This window comes from Acomys russatus, chromosome 30, assembly GCF_903995435.1.
Source record: "Acomys russatus chromosome 30, mAcoRus1.1, whole genome shotgun sequence".
NCBI lineage: Eukaryota > Metazoa > Chordata > Mammalia > Rodentia > Muridae > Acomys > Acomys russatus.
The window spans coordinates 13,430,957-13,455,087 of NC_067166.1; the positions used below are offsets into that span (position 1 = coordinate 13,430,957).

Sequence of the window (24,131 nt, forward strand, 5' to 3'; positions counted from 1 at the left end):
GTTTTCTGCTATTACTTCTATAAAGCTAGGTTCATAGGCCATGGTAAAAACAAAAACAAACAAACAACAACAAAACACTTTCTGGCCAATAAAGTGGGTCTGTTCTCACAGCTCTACAAATTGTGATCAGAACCAATGGCTAAGCTCACACGAAGACACATCAATGGGAATACTTAAGTCAATTACAGATTTATTTCAACGTCATGCCTTCTGCGCATGAGGGAAACGACATTGATACTGAACATTATTTTCACCTATTAAAGCACTAGAATTTTATTTTTATTATATTTTCTTTTCCCTTGAAAACTGACCGGCGAGCCTCAGAAGGAATTGTGAAGCAACCGGAAGTAACCGGAAGTGGGCGGCTCCGGGCCCCCCCGCTGTGCAAGCCTCCCTACATACCATCACACGCTTCAGATTCAAGGCAGGGGCGGGCATGGAGACGTGTCCCAGCCGTGGGGCACAAAGGCCGAAGAACAGCATAAACAACACAGGGATAGTAACACATCCTCTCGGACTTGGAATTTCTCAGAAGCGTGCCTCAAAGATCACCCGTGAGAGTGATGGTGGTTGCTTAGCTACTTATTTTTATTATGTGTCTTTAGGGCATGACATGATGCATACGTGTGCGTATATGTATGTATACACGTATGTACATATATGTATGCGTGAATTGGAGTAATTAAACCAAGCTTATTGATACATAATTCACTTTTTGAGATAAGGACATTTAAAATACATGCTTGGGATTTTTCAAGTAGTGATATATTATTGTCATCATCATCGTCATCACCATCTGTGGTCACCAGACTGCACAGTAGCTCCCCAGAGCTTATCTTCCAATGGAACTGAGCCTTTGTACTACGTAGGTAGCACCTCCTTACCCTCCTCAGACCTTACCCCTGTCCCTAGGACTCTCCACTCTGTTCTCTGGTTCCACGCACCTTTTTCAGATTCCGAACGTAGCTGACACCATGCTGTGTTTATTTGTGTGTGTGTGTGTGTGCCCATCTTATTTCATTTAGCATAATGACCTCTAGGTTCATTGCTCAGTAATAGGAAAGGCAAGATTTCCAACTCACCGTCATCAAGACCCTGACGTCATCAAGACCCTGACGTCATCAAGACCCTTCCAGTCAAGAGCCACTGGTTCAATATACTCTGCCATGCAGTGGACTCACCTGGTGGGCTTCCATGTCCTGCTGCAGCTGTGGCAATCGCAAAGGCAGAAGCCGGTGAAACAGAGCAGTGGGGACTATCAGCTACCTGTCCTGGTTATTTAAAAAAAAAGGGGGGGGAGGGATGGAATGGTGAGGCACACACATGATATTCTGTAGTAAATACTCTCATTTTAATACCTGTACTCGATGAAAGGTTGAGCCAAAGGCACCATGCTCTTCCCCGTTAATAGGCACATAATGAGATTATACACCAGCCATCCCATTCTAGGCAGACAGCAGACAAAAGTATATGTCCCTGCAAAAGCGTGTATTTGAATCCTGACAGAAGCAGCCCTCACTGTAGCCAAAAACTAGAAATGATCAAATGCCCATTAGCTGATGGATAGACTTTTAAAATATAATATTATTCCATCACAGAAAGGGATTGAAGTTCTGACATATACTATAAAGTGGAAGAGTCCAGAAAGCACTGTGCTAGGTGGAAAAGCCAATTATAAAGATCCTCCACTGGACGAGTCTCCTTTAAATGTCTAGAATGGATGAATCCATACAAAAACTATAGATAAGTGATTATGGGGGAAAGCAGAGGTAGGAGAGTGTGTTGATGACTATTGGATTTCTTCAGGGTAACAAAATGTTCTAAAATTAGACAGTGCTTATGGCCACCTGGCCTTTTGAGTATGTAAATTTCAACAAACTAAATATTTTTAAAATGAAAATTTTGTGTTAAATGAATTATATCTCACAATAAAACTGTTTTTAAAAGAATCTACATCATGTTTTCTGTACAATTTCTTTATCAGCTGAATGCTTATTAGGCATGTGTGAGGCCTTTGGTTTGATCCCATCCCAAAGAAAGGATGAATTAAGTGTAGCCCACTTAAAACTGAAAAGATACAGGGCTGGCAGTATCCCAGTGGGTAAAGTGTTTGTTGCATAAGTGTGATGGGCTGAGTTAGGAAATCCAGCACCCACTCAAAGCTGCCAGCACACACCCATAATCCTAGCACTGAGAGGTGGGAGGTCCCCAGAACTACCTGGCCACCCAGTGTAGCAAATTAGTGAGTTTCAAGTTCAGTGAGAGGTCTTAGATCAAAAAAAGAAGGTGGAGAGGGACAGAAAAATAAATACACTTGGCATCCACATTTAGCCTTCACACATGCATGCAAAGGTACACACAGGCACATACTCATGCACGCATGCATGTACTCCCTCAAGGGTGCTTGCTGCTAAGCCTGTTAATCTGAATCGTATTACTGAACTCTGGCTCAATCCCCAGTACCCATATGGTGGAGGGACAGAGCCAGATACCATGGGTTGCCCTCTGATTATCACATGCATGCATGCCATGACACACACACACACACACACACACACACACACACACACACACGCACACGCACACACACACACACACACACACACACATTTAGTTTTGAGTTGGAAGCATGTAATTAATAAACATCCTCTGCAGCCACTTTCACTTCTCAGACTGTACGAATCCTGTCGCATTTCCTAATGCAGCTGCCGGCATCACTGACTGTTGTCTCTCAGACTTTTAGTGAAAACAGTGTGCACTGATTCTGATCTGAAAGGCATTGAGTAGCTTGCTTCTGAATTTTAATATTCGTACTATAAATAAACGAGTAGAAGGATGATAATTAAGCTGGATGGACAGATAATTGCTATATAGGCAACTGATGGTATAGATAGACAGATAATAAATAGATGATAGATAGATAAATAATAGATAAGAAAGAAAGATAGATAGATAGATATAGAGAGATAGAGATAGATAGATAATACATAGAATAGATGGATAAATAAATATATAGGAGGGGTGGGTAGATACTTAGATGAAGCAAAGAGTTTCACAATGTGCCCAAATATGAAAACAGGTGGCAAATATATTAGTAAACAAGCAAAAATATTGGCTAGACAATAAGAAAATATATGACACTCTCTCCTTTTTGTAGCCACTCCTGTTTTACCCCAGGTTCTAGGTTACTCCCTATGTTCTCAAGTCTCTGTGATAGATAATACATAATAAATCCTTACATAAATCAAAAGTTTGTGTGAGTGCACATATGACTCTAAACCAAAGCTCTAATAGCCAGGTGGCAATGAACCCAAGGAAGACCACTGTGATGCTTAACCAAGGGAAATGCCAGGTCCTGCACTGACCAGGGCAAAAGGTGTGTAGTGGAGAGATTTAGATGACTTCACAGCAGTTGTGGGACAAGATAGAAAAGCCATGTAGGCTTGTCATCATTTGCCAGGGCCACTCACACAACAAGGTGACTGGTAACTGGCCAAGAATCTGAGCTTAAGAGCTGAGAGCTGGCCAGAGCCTCGCCCATACTCTTCCTGCTGCTCTCACAGGCAAGGGAACCTACAGAACAGAGAGGCTGGGGCCACAGAGGCGCAGGCCACTTGAAAATGTGCGCGACGTGCCATAGGAGACGGAAACCACCTCAGTGCTTCGCTTGGGTCACTTGGAGTAAATCTGGTTTCCTGGTTTTATTTCTGACTTTGAAATAATCAGCTTTGCAAGGGGTCTTGGAAGGGAGACAATTCAAAACAGCTAACTCTGACTTGGATATTTACTTGAGCAGTAAGGACAGAAAATGGGGAGATATACTATTTCTGCTTTTTTGAGAAGCCTCTCTTCCAGTTAGCAGATATTTGCTGTGTTTCAAAACAAACTATGGAATCATATGTCATAATTTTTACAACTGTATACTGAAAAAAACATACCAGGATCCACCACTAATAATAATGATAGGGTCCCATGCAACCGAATCTTATCTTTGTTTTGTTTTGTTTTTGTCTTTTAAGACAGGGTTTCTCTGTTATCTTGGCTATCTTGGACTCCTTTTGTAGACCAGGCTGGCCTCGAACTCAGTGATCCACCTGCCTCTGCCTCCAGGGTGCTGGGATTAAAGTCGTGCACCACCATGCCCAGTTTAAACCTTATTTTATATGAAATAAGAATTACTGTAAGCTTTTCCCAAGCTTATTCATAATGCTTACACCGGGACTCGGGATAAGGAAGGTAATTCCTCAGCTGTTTCTCTGAGCAGAACACATCGCAGTAATGGGATCAGCAGTATCAGCCAGACTAAAGAAAGCCTTCCAGGTCAGTGACTTTTCCACTTCTTGGACCTATGTCATGTTACCTGCTTCTGGTTAACCTTAGAACAAAGACTGAGCAGTACGCCGACCTAGAAGCCCAAAGTGACTTCTGTCTTTCCAAATCCACATCTGAGCCCTTACCTCCAGGCTGGCGGTATCGGAGGTGCCGGGGAGTTGAGGGGGAGGATCTACAAGGTGATAGCTCCGCGGAGTCCCCTGCTCGGTCGGCTGGTGCGGACTCCAGGACAGCTGCTGGAAAACACAAGAGTGTTACCCAGGCTGTGAGTTCAAAAGTACGCGGCAAAACCATGTGTGAATGCAATTGTTTCTACCCATCATAAGAGTTTCATGTTGGCTTACACACCTACAGAGCTTTGCTTGAAATCAGGTCATTCTTATCAGCAGGACACTGAGAACATAATTTATTAAGAACATAATAATCTTTACTACCCAGAAGTATGACCCACTGATTTTTGTCGAGTCTTGGGGGGGGGGGATGACCTTGGTTCACCCCTCTGTCCAGTGCAACAGGAAGTTAAAGGGAACAGACAGCATGCAGTAAATCTCAGGCCTTCCAGAATGGCTTTTTCTTGGAATGGAAAACAATAAACTTTCTTAGATTAGAAAATAAATTGGGATCAAAAGTAGGGCTTCTTCTATGCCTAGGCTGCGCCTTAAGGTGATCAAACTTTGATCTCTCTAGCCCTGTGTCCCAGGAGGCTCCGGGGAGGGGCCCTGTACCCACATGGTAGCACCAACCAAGAAGGGCTGGGTGGCAAATTTATATGAACTAGAATTAAAGTCATATTTGAGCTCCCCACTAGCACTAATCACACGAATGCTTAGTAGTCACCAGTGGCTAGTAACCATGATTTTGGACTACAGAGCTATAAACCAATTCTCTCTCATCCTGGAAAGGTGTGCTGATGAGTTTCAAGGCAGAGCTACACATCGCTAGTAAACAAGTGAAATGTCTTTTTCTTTTTCTGGGTAGGTTTTCTGAAAGCTAGATAAGAGCTTTGCCTCTAAACTACATCTGCAGCCCAAGCAGAACGTTCTTCAGTGAACTGTAGAGAACTGACGATGGTGTGAGTCTCTGGGTGGCAGCTGATTTCCTGACAATGAAGAACTTGTCTTTCTGGGACTGGAAGATGGAGCTACCAGGACAGTGCTTCTAAATTCCTTCCCCTGACTTCTTATGCAGGTAAAATAATAGCATGTGCATTATTCCAAAGGAAAGTAAAACCAAAAGCAATACATACACACATCTTCCTTGGCCTTCGAATCAAATTGTCCTTAATTGACTCACATTGATTAAATTTTAGCGCCATTTCCACTCATGTATTATCCTGGTCAACTAAGCTACTTTCCTTTTCAGTATTCAAGGTTTCGCTCAACAAACGTTACAAAACCCATAATGATCTCATGTGAAGCTATTTTTAAACTTGCATATTATTTACTCCCTTAGAAGTATGGCCACAGTTTTTATTCTTTTTTTTTTTTTTTTTTTTTTTTTTTTTTTTTTTAACTCAATAGGGCTGGAAAAAGGAAGTGGTTAGAAGCTTTTCTTGAACGACATAATTACAGTAAAGCTGGCAAGATGCATACAAAAAGAGGCAGTGCTTAGCTGTCAGTTTTATTATTTTCTAAATAGCTCCTTCAAAGTTCAATAATTGGAAGCATCTGTTCTGGAAGGCAGAGAAGATTATCAAATACGTATCCTTGGTTCAGTTCAAGCTCACATTCATTCATGTGAGGAGAGGAGGGAAACTATCGTCAGCAGTACATTATTTTTTAATTATGTATTGACTGAGAGAACTAGTTGGGACCCCGGAGTTCTGAAAGAGGAGGGACAAAGAGCATAGCAGTGCAAGCTAACACACACAGAAGAAGCCACAGCATCCCGGCAGAGAGGGGAAGCACCTCCTTCCCAGCTGGCTCGCTCTCAACCCAGAGCTTTGCGCACAGCTTTGCCTACAGGAGGAGTGGGCAGATGTGGGCTTCAAACAAATGCTAAAATCAGGAGCACTTTCAGCCTACAGGCAGGCAATTTTCAAACTAAGCACAGGGGAACAGACTCTGGTGCTGTGGGCTTGGGTGGCTAAATTGCATAACTGTGATCTGAGAAAACCCGATAGGTAAGGGACTGCAACTGTGCTGGCAGTCGTTGGGCTCTCCATTCCTGCTCTGCTTGCCACTGGCTTGATTTTCATTGAGAACCTGTTAGCAAGAAATACCTAGGTGTCTTGTGGAAACATATGTGGGTAGGAAAAAGCAGTAGAAGGACGGAAGGGCATTAGGTGAGCCTAGAATAGATTTGAGGACCAGGTTGTGGGAAGATTAAATTACATTATTTACCTCTAAAAAAATAAACCACTGCCCTGACTAGGCAGGGTGGCACACACCTGTAATCCCAGCACTCAGGGGAGCAGAGGCAGGCTGCTCTCTGTGAGTTCAAGGCCAGCCTAGTCTATAAGGGGAGTCCAGGACAGCCAAGGCTACATAGAGAAACCCTGTCTTGAAAAACCAAAGACCAAAATTACATCCCTGCTTATTTTGAGGGATAGTTTGTATTTCTCTTCTTCCTTTTCTTCATGCCCATTTGAAGTTTCCTTGAAACATTACAAATTCAGCATTATCATTGTAATGACCATGAGATCAGGCAATAGTCAGCAGCATCTTTCAATGAGTTTACCCTAATTGTGAGTGGCAATAAGAGAGAGAGACCTATGTTCTCTATGGATGTCATGGGCAAAGCTGATGTTACACAGTGGGATTCTATGGGGCTGGATTCCAATGTGCTAAGTAATAAATGCAGCAGCTCCTGGCACTGGAGACTTACTCAAGTCAGCCAGCTGTTTTGATTCCTAATGTTATGCAAATCACATGCAAACATCTTTCAAATTAAAGATAGATCTGAGTCTTCCGTTTTCCTTGCTATTCAGAATTGTTCAAGACCGGACAGCAAGGGGAACCGAGTAGGACCCTGCATCTCCACACACACATGTTCTGGATCATCAGGATGATGGCTCAGTGGTCAACCATGTCTTCCATAAAGCTATTCATGACCAATATTGCCCATATACCAATGCAGAGTAAAAAGAAAAAAAAAATAGTCTCTATAATTGATCAGTCTTATCTATTCAGAAAAAAAATGCCACAGAACCACCATGACACCAGCTTTATTTCTAAGCCTTTCACTGTGAGGGCTCATTTATGAAGTCATAGTAGCCAGGAAAGATGAGCCTGCACAGACAAGCTGTTCTCAGCTTTCAATGTGAATCACATATAATTGCTTTTTCCGTCTGCTTCCATTCTGTCAAATATGAAACTCAGAAGCAAAGTCAGGGGACCGCATGGCTCAGGGGACCCCACGATAGACTGTATAACCCTTCTCCTCAAGTAATTTTCCCTACTTCCCCCATCACCTGATTTCTTTTTAATCCAGATATATCCAGTCATTAGTCTGTTTGACTTCTATCTTAAACACTCTTAGGGATAAAGTGGGAAATAAACATATGAAAGGAAATTAGAATCAGCTATAGAAAGGAGAAGGACATTGAAATATCTTTTTTCCCCCCCTTCAAGACAGGATCTCTCTGTGTAGCCTTGACTGTCCTAGACTTGCTTTGTAGACCAGGCTGGCCTTGAATTCACAGCGATCTGCCTGCCTCTGCCTCCCGGGTGCTGGGATTAATTAAAGGTGTGCACCACCATGCATGCGGTGTGAAGGGAGCCACTGGAGTGAGAGCATGCATTTAGGCCATCATTGAGAAGTGCTTAATAGAGGGACTAAGGAAGGGAGTATCCAGGTTCCAAGAACTAAGGGGGCTATGTTAGCAGCCAATGGCGCCAGGGAAGCCCAGAAGCAGAGGAACTGGCGTTTCTAGGCTAGAGCCTTGCTTCAGCCAACTCATCAATGGCACCTCTTGGACCTTCTGCACCACCCAGAATGGCAGGGGAACAGCACACGATGAGTTGGAAACTGCAAAAATAGTTCTCCTAGCCTCTTAGCATCCAGAGAACCCAACTCTTAGAAGAAACTCTAAACCATTGATTTGAGGTAAACCCAGTAGAAAAGAGGCATTCTGTCTTCACTTTAGTCAAGTCTGTACTGCGGAAATGAACATCTTTTGTCCCATGTCCTCTCCGTGTACCAGCCTTAAGGTGTAAGCAGTTAAGGCTGCCACACAGCTTGGCTGTGGGGCAGCCAGGGAGTTTGCCTGGGAGTCTTTTCTCATTTACCATCAGAATCTCTTTGCGCTATGGCTTGAAATCCCTACATCAGCTGTGCTGAGGACCTCTCTAAGGATGAGTAGCAAAAGCTCTGCCCTCGTAAAAATAGTGTGCTGGGGGGGAGGAGGTCCCCCTCAGTCACAGACATAGCAGAGGGGAGTAGGGGGGAAGCGGGAGAGAGGGAGGGAGGAATGGGAGGATACAAGGGATGGGCTAACAATTGAGATGTAATATGAATATATTAATAAAATATTTTTTTAAATAGTGTGCTGTTTGCAGAGAGTGGGTTCCTTGTAGCTGGATGATTTAAGCTTCCTTCCTCTGACCCCGTCCCTTGCTCGGGTGAGACGTCTACCCCTCTACTCTTCTACACATAAGAGAACGCTCATCTCCTGCTGCTACCTTCCCTCAGACTCCTTATTCTCCGGAAGCTCTGAAACACAAACTTCTGTTGATTATGGGTTGCACAGTTTCTGATACTGTAACAGCCCCAATCAGACCAGGCCTTAAATCTGTCTCCTAGCTTATTGTTCCAGAGGAGGGGTGCTATTCACCCCCTAATCCACCCTGAACAGTATCTCAGTGCTGCACACTCCAGCCTCAGCTTTGAAGGTCAGAACTAAAGAAGGTGATGACCAAAGTGCTGTGCTCTCTGGACCACCTCATCACAGGGGTGGCACATGGCATGCAGTGTGACAGGAGCCACTGGAATAAAAGCACATGTTTAGACCATCACAAAGAAAGAAAGAGGTCCTGTTTTTCTGAAAGTAAGGAAAGCATTCATGTCCATACTGGTTGCTGTCAGAGAGATTAAAAAGCTCCTGAAAATTATTTTTAAAAAGAAAAAGTTTCCTTCATCACACCCATGAGAATAACTATTTAAATAAAATAAAAAATAGCAAGTGCTGGTTTCTACTCCCAGGAGTGTGAAGCGGTACAGCCACCATACGCATTCTTCCAAAGTTTAAAAATAGAATTAACAAGCAAGCCCACTTGTCCCAGCAAGCCTACTTGTTGTATGTGTGTGTGCTCTTCTCTGTGTGCACATGTGTGTGTACTCCTCCATGTGTGCACATGTATGTGTGCTCATATGTGTGCATGGGTGCACTCATGTGTATAATCCTGTGTGTGTGTGCTCTTGTGTGTGTTCTTGTGTATTTGTGTGTGTGCACTTGTGTGTATATACTCGTGTGTGTACATATTTCTGAATGTGTGTGCTCTTGTATATGTGTTCTCGTATGTGTGTTCATGTGTATGTACTGTGTTTATATACCCATGTGTGTGTATGTATGTGCTTATGTGTCTGTGTCTGTTCATGTAGATGCATGTGTGTGTGCTCTTGTGTGTGTGCATATGTGTGTTCTTCATGTGTGTGTACATGTGTTTAATCTTGCGTGTGTGCTCATGTGTGTGTTCTTGTGTGTTTGTGTGTGTGAATGTGTGTGCTTGTGTGTATGTACTCACGTGTGTGCATGTGTATGTGCTAATGTGGATGCTTATATGTATGTATATAAGTGCTCTTGTATATTGTTCTTGTGTGTGTGCTCATGTGTGTGCATATGTATGTACTAATGTGTTTATGTATGCTCATATGTGTCTTCTTGTGTATGTGCATGTATGTGGGGTTTGTGTGTGCGTGTGTGTGTGTGTGTGTGTGTGTGTGTGTGTGTGTGTGTGTGAACTTGTGAGTATGGGTGCTTGCATATGCTTTCCAGGAGAACTGAGATCAGGATCATGAAGAGATATTTAAAGTTATGTTCTTTGGACTATTCACAGTAGCCAAGATGTACAAGTAACTCAGTCATCCACTGAGGGGAGATGGTAAAGAAAATGGCACGTGCATGCACTGGAATATTGTTTTCCTAAAAAGTTAAGGAAATCCTATTACATGGGACATGGTTGAAGCTTAAGACCATTAAGGTAAGTAAAGCAAGGTTGTCATAAAAGGGAAAACAAAACAAACAAACAAACAAATCAGTGTAATTGAAATGAGGTACTGCTCAACAGTCATGTTTTCCTATTCAAAATGAAAACGTTCTAGTAAGCTGTTGGGATTGCTGTTGGTTGCTCAACTTTCTTAGCTTAAAAATCATTAAGATGGTAAGATGAGCAGAAGGAAAGAGGGAAACAGAAGGACTTTTAATTTGACTTAATGTTTGGACGCCTTAGGAAAACTAGGAAGTTCTGCTGCTGGGGCTGTTCATGGCATCAAAGCAGGGCAAGGCTGTTGATAAGCAGGGGCCTCAGGAAGGACAGCCACTCCGTGGCACTCTCACTAATCCCTGCACATACAGTGCTTTTGTTTTGTTTTTGTTTTTTTTCAGAGACAGGGTTGCTCTGTGTAGATTTGGCTGTCCTGGACTCACTCTGTAGACCAGGCTGGCCTCAAACTCACAGAGATCCACCTGCCTTCTAAGTGCTGGGATCCCAGCTGTGTGCCACTGCACCTGGCTTGCACACACATTCCTTTTACCCAGATCTTGGCCTGCCTCCTCCCTCTAAGTCTCCGGGCTCTCCTTCCTCATATCAAAGACACTCCCTGATTATGCTCAGGCAGGCAGTCAGTCTCCCCAGATTTTCAGCTTCATGCTTTTGTCTGTCCCCCTGTGCCACCTGCCCTTATAGTTTCATGTCTTTCACCCACATGGCCACATTGCCAGAGTAGAGCACCATCTTATTTTCCTGGTGCAGCTGTTCCAGCCACTGGGGCACACACAGTATCTGCTCAGCCTCCAGAACAGGTCTGACAATACATGGAAGAGCAGACCTCATTCCCAACCCTGAGATTAACCAAAGGATGCTCTAGGGCCCATGAAGCTGACTCGGAAATCCTTGCTCTTGGAGCACTCCTAGTTCCAAAACACATGAGAATACAGATTTTTTTTTTCCTCCTATTTTCTACAATCCGACACGCGGGGGGGGGGGGGGGGGGAGCCACTGTGCACTGGAAACCTCCTGGACTTCCCAGGCTGCTGTGGCCCAGGGAGGGTTAAGGTAAGCCAAGACATTTCATCCATGCAGGTGTTCAGACACTGGTGCTGGGTAGAGGCCCAGTTACACCAGTCAGCTAGTCATTGGCTAGTTATTTCCAAGAATTCATCCTGATTTTTGCAAAGCTTGTTGTTTTAATGACTTTTTAAATTATCTTCCCCCTTTCCTCCTCTTTAATTGCTCACTTGTCAGTTTAAAGAATTTCTTTTAAAAAAAAAAAAGATGCTACTTCGGGTGATGACAACCACTTCATTTAAAATCCCATTAAGTACCTCACCCAGCAAGCTTATTCAAATGATCTGAGACAGAACATAGCAACTTCAAGCAAGCAGAAAACCAAGGGTCTGGGCCTCCATCTAGGTGATCCTCCCATGAAATCTCGGCTCTGTGTGACTTATTGCCTCGTTTTTATGTTATCATCAATAAGTAAGTCAGTTATAGACAAGGGGAAAGCCCCTTGTTCACACTGCTATGAAACTAGCTTATTTCACAATAACACTAGATTGTAAAAACAATAAGAGGCTACCCTGGAAGGCCCTCAAGGCACAACCCTCAGTGCACCAACTTCTTTTCCCATTGCTATGACCAACTATCTGTCGAAAGCAAGCCAAGGAATGGAGAGCTTATTTTAGCTCACAGCTCTAGGGTACAGTCCATGGTAGTGGGAAAGCTGTGATGGTAGGAACATGAGTGAGTCCATGGCCTTGTGTCCACAGCCAAGAAGCAGAGACATGAATGCTGGCACTCAGCTTACGCCCTCTTTTGTATTCGGCCTGGGACCCCAGTCCTTGGGGTCGTGCTACCCACAATTAGTGTGGTGTCCCCACCTCACTTAACCCGGTCTATACACTGCTCAGGCATCTTCAGAGATGATTCTAGGCCTCACCAAGTTGAAAGTCAAGGCCAGCTATTATACCGGAGCATACTCAATTAGTTCCTTGAGTGTTTTTCTTCATCCCTTCATTTAACAAACATTTAATTCCTGCCAAGCACTGGCTGAAGCATGGAAGATACCAAGGAGAACAAGCTAGACAAGCTCCCTGATCTCACAGAGTTTGCACAGGTAAATGTTTACAAACCTCCTGCCAGAGGAACGGCCAAGGAGTTTTGATGCAACGAGGAAATCATTGTAATGGTAACTTAGGGGATCAGGAGTGCGTGAAGAGCATAAGTTGGAGGGGGGGAGGGGGGCGGGTCAGCAACAAGTCTCGTAGGATCCGCAGATCTTGGAAGGAGAAATGCACTTTATTCTAATTCTATATGCAATGCGAAACCATTCCAGAAGGTAAGCCACAAGCCATATGATAGAATCCATGCTCGACAAGCCAATCCTGAAGCCATGCACGGTGAGCTCGTGCCTACATCCAGCTCTTAGAAAGTCTGAGGCAGGACCATTGCTACAGGTTTGGGAAGAACAGCCTGGGCCACAAGGAAAACCCTACATCGAGGTCAACAAAATTTGGCTGCATCATAGAAAATTAACACTGTTTCTGCTTTGATTTGTTTCACTATACTTTTAATGTGACCTGAAACAGGCCTTCCTCTGTGACCTCCATGACCTTGCTTTTCAACCGACTTAGTGCCTCCAGGTTAGGTCACATTGGGGAGGAAAAGGTTAGGAAGGATAGATCCTTCTTGCAACCAATGGAAATGGAGGAAACTGTGAACCCAAGTACTTGGACAAGGGTGTCCAAGGCTTATCTCTTATGCAAAGTATCATGGTAGCCGATCAGCCTTTACCAGAATTCAAGAACTTCCCAGTACTATGGTGTCAATGGACCAGTCTTCTGTTGGTGACTAACTTTAGCCTTGACTACCAACAATGAGGAAAACCAATAGCTCCCTGCTCTCCGGGGCAAGAGTCTGAATGGATGCTCTTTATTGAACTGGCTTTGCATCCATCCTACTACCTTCTACGCAGAAATAAGAACACTGCCAAGCAGGGGGTTGGGTAGGGGAGCTGAGATTCCAAAAGGAATGGTGGGAAACCAAGCAGCTGCAAATGTGGGGTGTGACCATGCCAGCGTGCTTTGAATACTTCATTTGGGCATGGTAAGCAGATCTCCACGGGCCCCGTCTGCATTCTCTCCTACGGGTCCCGCACTTTCCTCTGAAACAGAGAGGCTGCTTGCTAAGATCCAGTGATGCTTTACCAGTGTGAGGTGGCGGAGACGCAGCAGGGCTTTGGGTGGCGGTGGGACAGCTGGAAGATGAGGATGTGGTCAGGTCCAAGGCTCCGATCCTGGAGTTCAAGGAAGACGTCAAGGACAGCTTTCTGGCCCTCACTGGGGAGGACGTTCTCGATGCGGCCAGGGGAGGTGGGGAAGAGAACTTGCGACACAGACGTGGGGATTTTCCATCCACCAAATGATCTCCTCTACTGTTCTGGCTCGTGGCAAAAAATAACTCTAATGACCTAAAAAGAAGAGCAAATGTTATCAACAGACTGCAGCCAAATGAAAACATGTCTATCATCACACAAGTACACATTCTCCAACTGTCAGCATGTGAAGGACTTGATACCACTACACTGATGATGATGATGATGACGACGACGACGACGACGACGATGATGATGGATTTTCCTTAATCTAAATGCTACAGATGTGCACGTCCTTGCTAGGAGAACACAGACACTGTCCTTGCCACTAAGGGATGACGAAGTCTTTAAAGTGAGCATCAGTAGCACTCCGTTTTCGGCGGGGGGTGGGGGGGGGAGGGGGGGGGTCTTGTTAGGCATGCCAAACTTAGGTCTGTTCCACAGCTACTGTGTCAACAGTAATCCCTTTCCTCAGATGAGCCAGAGGTACATTAACACTGAAGAGCACACTTTCCAATAATAATAATGATAGTGACGAAGATGATGATGATGATGATGATGAAGATAATAAAAATTAGTAACGATGCAATGATGCTAAAATAAATGAGCCAGCTTCTAAATAATCATAGTATAATCAAAGGTCCCTTGGAAAGAGATCTCAGGCATCTCCATGTCTTCCCTGGGACCTTTAACAACACGCCCCCTGTCAGAGTAAGGTCAAAGGTGAGCCAATAGCTTAGGGCTTCACCGCAAAGCTGGCATACCTGACAGGAATGGAGGTGAAAGGCCTCTTGTAGATGTCCGAGAGCTTCGCCAGCACCACGGTGGCAGTGGTGAAAATGCGATAGGTGTGAAGGAAGGTGTTGAGGAAGTCAATGCTCAGAAACCGCAAGTCCGTCAGCCGCTCCAAGAGGCGCTCCACACTGGCATAGCGGATCTGGGGCACTTTGCAGGAATTGAGTGTTTTACTGAAACAGATGTCAGTGTCGTCTTTGTGAAGACGGGCATCAGACCTACATGCAAAGCAGGGGCGTGTGAACAAAGCTGGCGAAGCTTCCGCCTCAGCCGCTGAGTGCTGCGGCGTTTGTAAACCTACGTGCACACGAGGCTCTCAGAGTCTTTCACGAATGACAAAGTGACACATTCAGGTGGTGTGACATGCCACAGATATGTTTGGGAACATGACATGGCACGGTGACATTTTAATTTAGGGAGGCTAGAGCAAATTGTGGGGTTTGTAATGACATGATTTTACTGTGTGGACTCCTCCTTACTCTAGTTTAAGCCGTGTTTTACTAGAAAGATGATACCGAAGTCTTTTTTTTTTTTTTTAAGTGGTAGGAAGAAAGATTTCTCATGTACTTAAAGCAGAATGTCAGAAATGTCCTTACAGTAGTGACAAACTCTGGAGCACGGAGGAAAAGATGGCTATTCCTACTGAGTAAGCTATCAGGAGACATTGAATTGTAAATATGTAATGCCAGCATACAAGATATAACTTACTATCTTGCCTTCTAGATCCAGAGCTTTAATTACACTGCTTTCCATATTGTAATGTGTTGCTATCTATTCTTAACTTACTATGCCAGTATTTACTCACACTTAGCTTCTCATTCTTTTTCTTTAAACATTCTTTCCTCTTATTTTACTTTCTTTTTCAAAAACTTTTTCCTTATATTTATTTTTTTAATGTTTATTTATGTGGGGAGATATAAGTGGAAGCCAGAGGACAGCTTGCATGAATCAGTTCTCTCTTTCCACCATGTGGGTTCCAAGGGCCAAACTCAGGCCACTGAGCCACAGCCGAGGTCATCTTGGCAGGCCTCTGGTCCTTTTCCTTACCTCTTGAGTTGAACACACAATTGATTTATTTGATTCCTTCTGGCTGGTTGATAATGCTTAAATTTTAAGCACAATTTAACTCACAAACTGGCCTGCTAAATTTGCATTTTGTTTTCAATATTCTCCAGTATAGGAAATGAATCCTTAAGGAAAAAAATAATAATACTGTGAACAGAATCTAATACTGACATCATGTAAAAAAAAAAAAAAACCTTGATTTTATTAATTCTGTAAATGCTCCCATCCTGCTGCCCCTGACTTCTGCAGGAGGCCGTTCACTGGCAGCCCTGCTGGGAGGATGGCTGGAATCCCCTTTAGCCTTTGCTGCTTTGTTAAAAAATGTGTACAGGGTCTGTGGTTTTTGTTTGTTTGTTTGATTTTTGTTTTTTGTTTTTTTGAGCCAATTTCTTCCTAAGAATCATCTGACTTATGAGAGCTCCCACTTAGACCTTTTAATGCTTTGAAGAATTTTACATTATATATTTATTTTCTTTGGGATACGCAGGAATCGATTGCCTTCTGAGCTTGCTCTAGTGCAAAGTACGTGTGGTGCAGGCAGAAGCACTTGGTCTGGAGCATGAAAGAGCATTTTGAATGACCAGCCTACCTGACCAAGGACCTGGCTGAGGTTAGCCCGTGGGTTCATTTACATTACTGATTTTGCAAATATACTAGTGGTTCTTTGGAGGTTTTTTAAAAAACAGAACTGCTCTTTTCCCCATTAGCTGCATGACCCTCAACCAACAGTAGTTTCCTGGCTTTCGAGTTCTCATGTGTTAAGAGCCCTGAGTAACTTTTATGGATTACTTAGTGCATCCTGAAATGGTTGAATACAATGGTCTTTTTTTTCCCCCTCTCTTACTTTTTTCCCATCAAAGTATCCATTTTCTAAGAAAGTTAAAGTCAAATATTATTAAAAGAAAGCCTAAGTCTATATATCACTTAAAGGAATAATTCATGTAGTAGCTGTCACTGTTTTGCATTCTAACTAACTTTGAGCTTTGCATATTTCTATAATTAGTTTGTTCAAAACACTTGGAGAGAAAAATGCGCTGCAGCCAGCATGAGATTAAGTTAAACCAATTACACCACTGCCCTTCCAATTTGTGATTATATTTTCATTTTAAGAAAGAAATTAAGCATTATGAAATTACTTAATTTTCTTCTATTACACTGACTAGGCTCTTCCATGATTTCCTGAGAGACTCTCAAGAAAGTTGCAGCATGTTACTTGATCCTCCAATGGTAGTAGCAGCTCCCTTTTGGGTAAGCACATAAAAAGCAATCTTGAGAGATCAAAGCCAAATCGCCCATTACAATTAGCGAGCTTCAAAAGGAAGTGAATTCTTATGAAGCGATGTCGTGCAATAACAAGATGTGGTTATGTTAGGATGTTTTCCTTTTAACTCTGAAAAATGCTAATCGCCCCCTGCCTCTCCAATGGCTTGTAGCCATGGAGACAGATGCCCAGGGAAGCAGAAATGCAGGCCTCAAGGTATGCTTCCCTCTGACCGAAGAGAGCCAGGGAGGCTGGGCGGATGGATAAATAAATGTGTGAAGCTTCTCTCTGTCTTAGGACCACACCAAGTGTGGTGTAGAAACCCTGGCAGGTCAGCAGTTCTCTCTGTCTCTGTCTCTCTCTGTCTGTCTGTCTGTCTGTCTGTCTGTCTGTCTGTCTCTCTCTCTCTCTCTCTCTCTCTCTCTCTCTCTCTCTCTCTCTCTCTCTCATGCCACTTCTGTGGATTCAAAGGCAAGAAAGTTTGGTCCGTGTGAAAGTGATTATGCAAATGAGAATGCACAGCTACACTGTCATGGTAGGGGACAGTAAATGCATATGGCACCGGCCACGAGGGTCAGACACACAGCTGAAGTTTCCATTAACTTTGGAAGTCAACAAAATGTGTATGGAGTTGATATGCAGTTGCCTTGGGTTCCATGGGCTTTGAACTTACCTACAATGTCTGACTGGTCATTTTGATTCTAAAGCAACATGGGCTTTCAAATATATCTATATCTGAAATCAGAATCCTACCATAAAAATTAATAAGAAAATTCTATTCAAATATCAAAACATAATTTAAACCTGAATTAATATGCCATATCTGTTCTGAATATTCAGATAGTTTAATTAATTCAAAAAGAAATTTCTAAGTTAAAGACCTAGGAAATTAAACGCAAGCAGAATCTTTACCCTAGAGTTTACAAATAGCCCTCCCCCAAAATATTTTAAAATTGCCTAAAATGTAAGATGCTATTTTTAATTTTAGTTTAGTTTAGTTTTTTTTTCTAGCGTTCCATTCCCTGCATTCATGTGATGTGCGTGTACACCAGGACCATGCTAACATGGTTCTGGAGCTCAAGATCACCTGTCTATAGTCCATCTATAGGTAATGTTGTTGTATGTCTCGGCATGGCGGCTCAGACCTGAAAATATCCATACAGGAAAGCATGAAAGAAACGTTCTTATTTTCAAATAACTTTTTAAAAAAATTATACATATAGCCAGGTTGTTTTTAAAGAAGACATTCTACTCTTAAACTGTGGAACACAAGGGGCTGGAGAGATGGCTCAGTGGTTAAGAGCACTGCTGCTCTTTCAGGGGACCTGGGTTCAGTTTCTAGCATCCACATGGTAGCTCACAACTGTCTGTAAGTCCAGGGCCAGGGGAGCTGATACCCTCTTCTGGCCTCCAAGCGCATTGCATGCACACAGTGTACAGACATCCATGCAGACAAACACCCATTCGCATACAATTAAAACACGAAAACAATGTGGAACACAAACAACCAAAAGTAAAATCGGAACAAAGAACATCTTCTTCCCCGGTTTCTGAATTGGAAAATGAAATAACACACAGGCTCACGACTGTTGACACAGAGAGATCTGGCATGCACCATTGGTAGCTACTGATATGACTCCTCATTATAAACCATGACCTCCTACTGAGCTGCTTAAGCCACAGGACTTGCTCTGTTGAGGGACAGCAGCCTGAGCAAAGCCACACATGCAGCGAGCATATAGTGCCGCATTCATTCCTGCTGATGCCCATCAGGTGTGGTCAATATCGGAACCTGGCTCTATAGCCAAATCGGAGAGAATTCATACTCACTGGGACAATGCCAAACAAGCCAGCCACACCTTCATCCACCCACCGCCCCCCGCCCCCCGACCTTGAGCAGTTTTTAATATCGATCTTGAATATCTTGACAGGACTTTGCCCTGGGTAAGGGTATGTGTAGCAAACAAATCTCAGTGGTATCTTCCAATGTGCTGTAAATCTGAAAAAGCATTTTGATATCACGTATTGTTAGGCACAGTGATTTAACACGAATCGCTTCATGACTGACAAGATGTGTGCTCTCCAGAAGAGGCAGGCTTCTACTGACAAAATTCTGCTCCAGGTTTCTCGTTCTCTGCTGATCCGATCTCAATTTAAGTGAAAATAAGGGGATTTCTGCACTTACTTAATCATATGTGGCACAGTAACTTTAGAATTCTCTTCGAAGACTACGGTCATTAATCCATTACATCGTATATTATCCACGCACTGTGAAATAAAAAATGTATATATAGGCAATTAAAACCCACATGAAAAACTCAGGCAAGTCCTAGATTTCAAAAGTCAATTTAATTCTTATCTGTTCATGTTTTACACACACACACACACACACACACACACACACACACACGAGGAGAGAGAGAGAGAGAGAGAGAGAGAGAGAGAGAGAGAGAGAGAGAGCAGATAAGTGTTATACATTAATAAAGTAATTCAATATTATGCATATAATCAAACTGTATTAGCCAAGCAAATGGCAAAATACAAGTAAATAAATATAGGGGCTATATTTTTCCAGAGTGTGTTTCTTCTTACTATTTTTAATTGAACTGGGAAATTGAAGTCAGGACCCAGCACACACCAGGCTGGCACTCCTCCCCCAGATCTTCAGCACCTGTTTCTTAGAGTTCTGACCATGATGTCACTCTGTCAGAATTCTGTGTCAACCCAAACACTGACTGGGAGGTTTGTACCTTCTGCCATACCTATAGTCATTTTTCTACCACCAATATGCCATTTTGGATCTCCCTTACCACAAGCTCTGTGCCCACATTTCAGGTGTCTTTTTGCAAAACAAAACAAAACATCTCACATTTTACTAGTTTGTCTAACAGTTTCTGTTGTACCACGTTGGGGGCAGAGCATAATTTTCTTGTGTTTCTGGCACACTTAACACTCTGTAACCATTTTTTCTGTTTTCTAAGAGAACTCAGAAACTTTGATGTATTCCCCAGTGTGTGTGTGTGTGTGTGTGTGTGTGTGTGTGTGTGTGTGTGTGTGTGTGTGCGCGCACGCCTTATTGGCTTAAAATTTTCTTCTGCAATTATATTGGGTGAAGGAAGAATTCATTCTGAATTATAAATATTCCTTTTGGAGAACATAAATAAAAACAAGACGTACACAAAATTTAAATTTGAGACTTGCTTCTAGTCTCAATGGCACCGTGCAGAGCTTGTGACTAATTATAGTGCAGAGACTGCCATTATAACATGTTCTCACATAAACCTTAACTTCAAGGCCTAACATGAGCCCCAAAGCCAAATGAAAGAGTGACAATATGCAGAAGAGATCATTGAATCATTGATTGGGCCACTTGATCTAGAAGCCATTTTCATGGGTTTTTTTTTTTTTTCAAAAGTTGTTTTCCTCAAATCTTATGTCATTATTTAAGCTACCCAGAAAAAAGGATCCAAGCCGAAGAAAATTAAGTTTTCCTTTATGCATCTCTTTGAACTACAACACTGGGAAATAACTTAGAGTTGTGGCTATTAACACACTTACTTAGCTATTAATTTGCTTATATGTGCTTATAGGTGAATTTATGCTCCACCTAACCCCTACAAGGTCGATGTTAAAGACACAGACCCAAATCAGGATGCGCCAGAGCAGAGGAGATTTGGAATAAGAAGCAGAAAACAGTGAGACCAAAACCCAGAATGAAAGCACCATGAACACTTCTTGTGTAAACATTTGCTATAAGTAACCCTCAAAACAATCGATTCATGGGGCACCGACTCCAAGATGTACACACAGAAAGGTACAGAATCCACAATTTGCCAGAATTCTACTGATTCCTAGTCCAAGATCAGAGGGGCAACATGTTTCATAGGCTCTCATAAAGAAAACACCATATAATACTGATTTTAGAAACACTTTTACATCCAAATGAACAGCCCTGTACTGGACTCCAGAGAAGATGGTCCTGAGGTGCCCCTCTTCAAGGTCAGGGTTGAGATAGATGCTGGCACACATCCAATTCACATAAACCTTAGGTCAACAGAGGGTGAACCTCTCCTGCCCCCAAGTCCTGAAACAGCAGCTTTGTCCACACCCGGTTTCAGAGTGTTTACACCAGTGAGCCATGGGTTGGTATCCTCTTGGACATAAAACAGAAGACAGGGTCTTCACAAGAGAGTTCTTGGGGCCTCGTGGCAGTGCATGTGGATGACCCCACTGCACAGTTTAGAATGAAGATGAGCAAGGGAACAGTAGGAGGCAGCAGGAGGCAGCAATGTGAAAGAGAATCTTGAAGTTGGACTTTTATCCTGGAGGCAGATGGGACGCCACTGAGCACTTCCAGGCAGCTCCTTGATCTAAGCAAGCTACACCGGGCTCGTGGGGATAACTCACAGTAAAGGGGAAGAAGAAACAGAGACTGGTGAGGTCATTGGAACAGCATTCTGAGTTGATAAATGAAACGATTCATGCATCCCAGGAGGAGATTTGTGGAAATGAAAAACAAAGTGAGATATTTTGAAAAACTTGTAAGAAAGCGTGATTAGCTGTAGCATAAAGCCAAGAAAAGACAATGGTAAAACGTCAAAGACGGCCTTACTATAAAATAATTCACTTTTTTTCTGCTGCCAATAATGATGGTATTGGTGATGCATAGCCAATGTCCTTTGGTTAAAAGAAAGTTTAACTCAAACCAGTCTATCTTTTGAACTGTTAAATAGTTACATTTAGTATAATTCCTGGGGTCTTTACAAAATGGATGCTTCACAATTGCACATATTAAATACTTACATATGGAAATTGGACTAAGAGTTAAAATACTCGGATAAGAGCAACTCTCTAGAGAAGGGCTTATTCTGGTTCACAGTCTAAGATACAGTCACGATGTGCGGGCAAGTGCAGACAGTAGGGGCTCGAAGCCTGCCGATGGCTCTGCTGCATCCAAAAAGGGCAGACAGTGGATGGGTGTGGGCTGTCTCTCAGCTCACTTCCTCCCTCCATTGCTTATAGTCCAGGATCCCCTGCCCTGGGAACCATCCTGCTCATGATTAAAATGGATCTTCCTTCACCAATTAATTAAGATAGTCTTCACAGGCATGAACAGGAGCCGATTCCCCAAAGGATCCTAATATGTGACCATTAGCCCTCGTCATCACCGCACAGTTTCAAATTCACTTCCTCAGTAGAAAACCGGGGGTAGGGCTTAATGTTTATTATCTTATCAAGCTATATGTTGGGACATGGGGTAATCAAGAAAGGGTTTCATGGTAGGAGGCTGCAAATAGCTAGGAAGAGGAAAGAGGGATCTTTCCTTCCCTCGAAAGTCCAACTTTCTCCTTCTCCAGTGTCCCTGACACACACCAAGTATGCCGCTTGAGTAGTCAGCGCTGGAGGAGGGAGGGTGGAAAGATGATGTTGGTGACTTGTGTGGCAATGAGCAATGTCCCCTCTCACAATGACTGTACAAGCAAGAACAGAGGCGAGGCCACCATCAAACACATCCAGCCTAGAGTTCCCCACAGGCCCAAAGAGGCAAACTTCCTGCTCAAACAGAAACCAGGCAATAAGAAGCCGGCAAAAGAGGTGACTAAAGTCACAAACCTGGGTGATAAAGGAGTGACAAGCAGACTTAACTCCAGTTTTTTAGGGATGGATAGCTCCATTCCCTTCAGAACACAGGAATTGGGTGAGTCCTGAGTTTGGACAACCAGGAAATATCCCCTAGGACAAGAGTCCAAAGGACACCTCACATATGGAGGACCAAGTGGGAGAATGAGAGAGAGGCAGAGTGTTCCTGTACCCCATGGAAACTGTAAGAAAAGCCATGGTGGCACTACAGGGCAATTCTGCAGGTTGAGTGTGCCCTTCCTCTCTTCCCGGAGACCAGAAGAAAAGCTCTCACTCTCACTTCTTGAAATAATGAACCAAGAAGACAGGGGTTTTAAGATCAGTCTGCCCAGATCCCTTTCCTAGGAAGCAGATCTGTTTCTATAGAAACCAAAGGAGCTGTGATGTGTGATCACTGTGCCAAAGGTGGGACCACTTCAAGGAGCCACAGTAGTTTCCTTCCCATCATCAGCATAAGGAACAAGCACTGCCTCCCCTCCATCTTCATCCACCACCTCACTGGTCCAGGAACCATGCGTTACTCAGGATTTGGGAAGGCTCTGTAGACTGAAGTGGAAGATGCTCAGAGACAAACCCTTGACCAAACACAGCATCACACAGAGCACTACAAAAGTCTGTGAAACAGGAAGTGCATTCTCAGCTCTAATAGGCTACTTCTTCAGCTGAAATAAATTTAATTTCTTAAGAAACAGGTAATTCTATAAAAGAAATTAAAGGAGAACACAAAGCCCAAAACATACCACAAGAAGATGTAAGGGTTTTAGCTATCTAGTTAAATTACTATACATCCTAGAAAGAGAATGCAAGACTCCTTTTTTTCCCCTCAACTCTCTCCATTCACAAATGTATGATGCAGATTCTGGAAATTAAGAGATTATAAGCAAAATGAGAACATAGATCTTTCTCATCTTGCAGTTTTATTTTTAGTTGACTTTTGAGGATTTATTTTTATTAATGTGTTATGAGTATTTTGTGTATATGGTCATAATTGTGCCTTCCTGGTGCCTGCAGAGGGTTATCAGTTTCCCTAAAACTGGAGTTATGAACTCATTAGCCACTATGTGGGTGATGGGAATCAAGCCCTGGTCTTCTGCTTAAACTTTGGGCTATCTCTACAGCGCTGCAGGTTTTTTTTTGTTTGTTTGTTTGGTTTTTTGTTTTAACTTATGATATATTTCAACTATGCAGAAAGAACAAGACATCCATATGCCAGTCACTCAAACTTAACTCAATCAACACATTTAAGTATTTGTACAGGTCATTCCTTTTCTTTTAAGGATATAAAACACTATCAGCCCAAGTGAGCCCCTTTATTCTTCCATTTCTCCAGGTTCCTTCCACTCAGAACTAAATAGAATGTTGAGCTAATGGTAACTTCTCAGCTTAGTTAAGGTTTCTAGCACTGCATTGAAACAGCATGACCAAAAACAACTTGGGGAGGAAAGGGTTTATTTGGCTTACACTTCCATGTCACAGTCCATCACTGAAGAAAGTCAAGACAGGAACT

At 43.0% G+C, this 24,131-nt stretch overlaps 1 protein-coding gene across 1 annotated transcript in view; it reads right to left on the reverse strand.

Moving 5' to 3' along the window:
* Rasgrf2 (Ras protein specific guanine nucleotide releasing factor 2) overlaps window positions 1-24,131 on the reverse strand; it is a 199,813-nt gene that overhangs the window by 69,656 nt on the left and 106,026 nt on the right. Inside the window, exons 13-17 of the mRNA XM_051172267.1 lie at window positions 19,170-19,252; window positions 14,628-14,876; window positions 13,697-13,959; window positions 4,458-4,568; window positions 1,182-1,271 (exon numbers count right to left, since the gene is read on the reverse strand). Of these exons, the coding sequence (XP_051028224.1) occupies window positions 1,182-1,271; window positions 4,458-4,568; window positions 13,697-13,959; window positions 14,628-14,876; window positions 19,170-19,252 (796 nt within the window). The remainder of the gene's footprint in view (window positions 1-1,181; window positions 1,272-4,457; window positions 4,569-13,696; window positions 13,960-14,627; window positions 14,877-19,169; window positions 19,253-24,131) is intronic.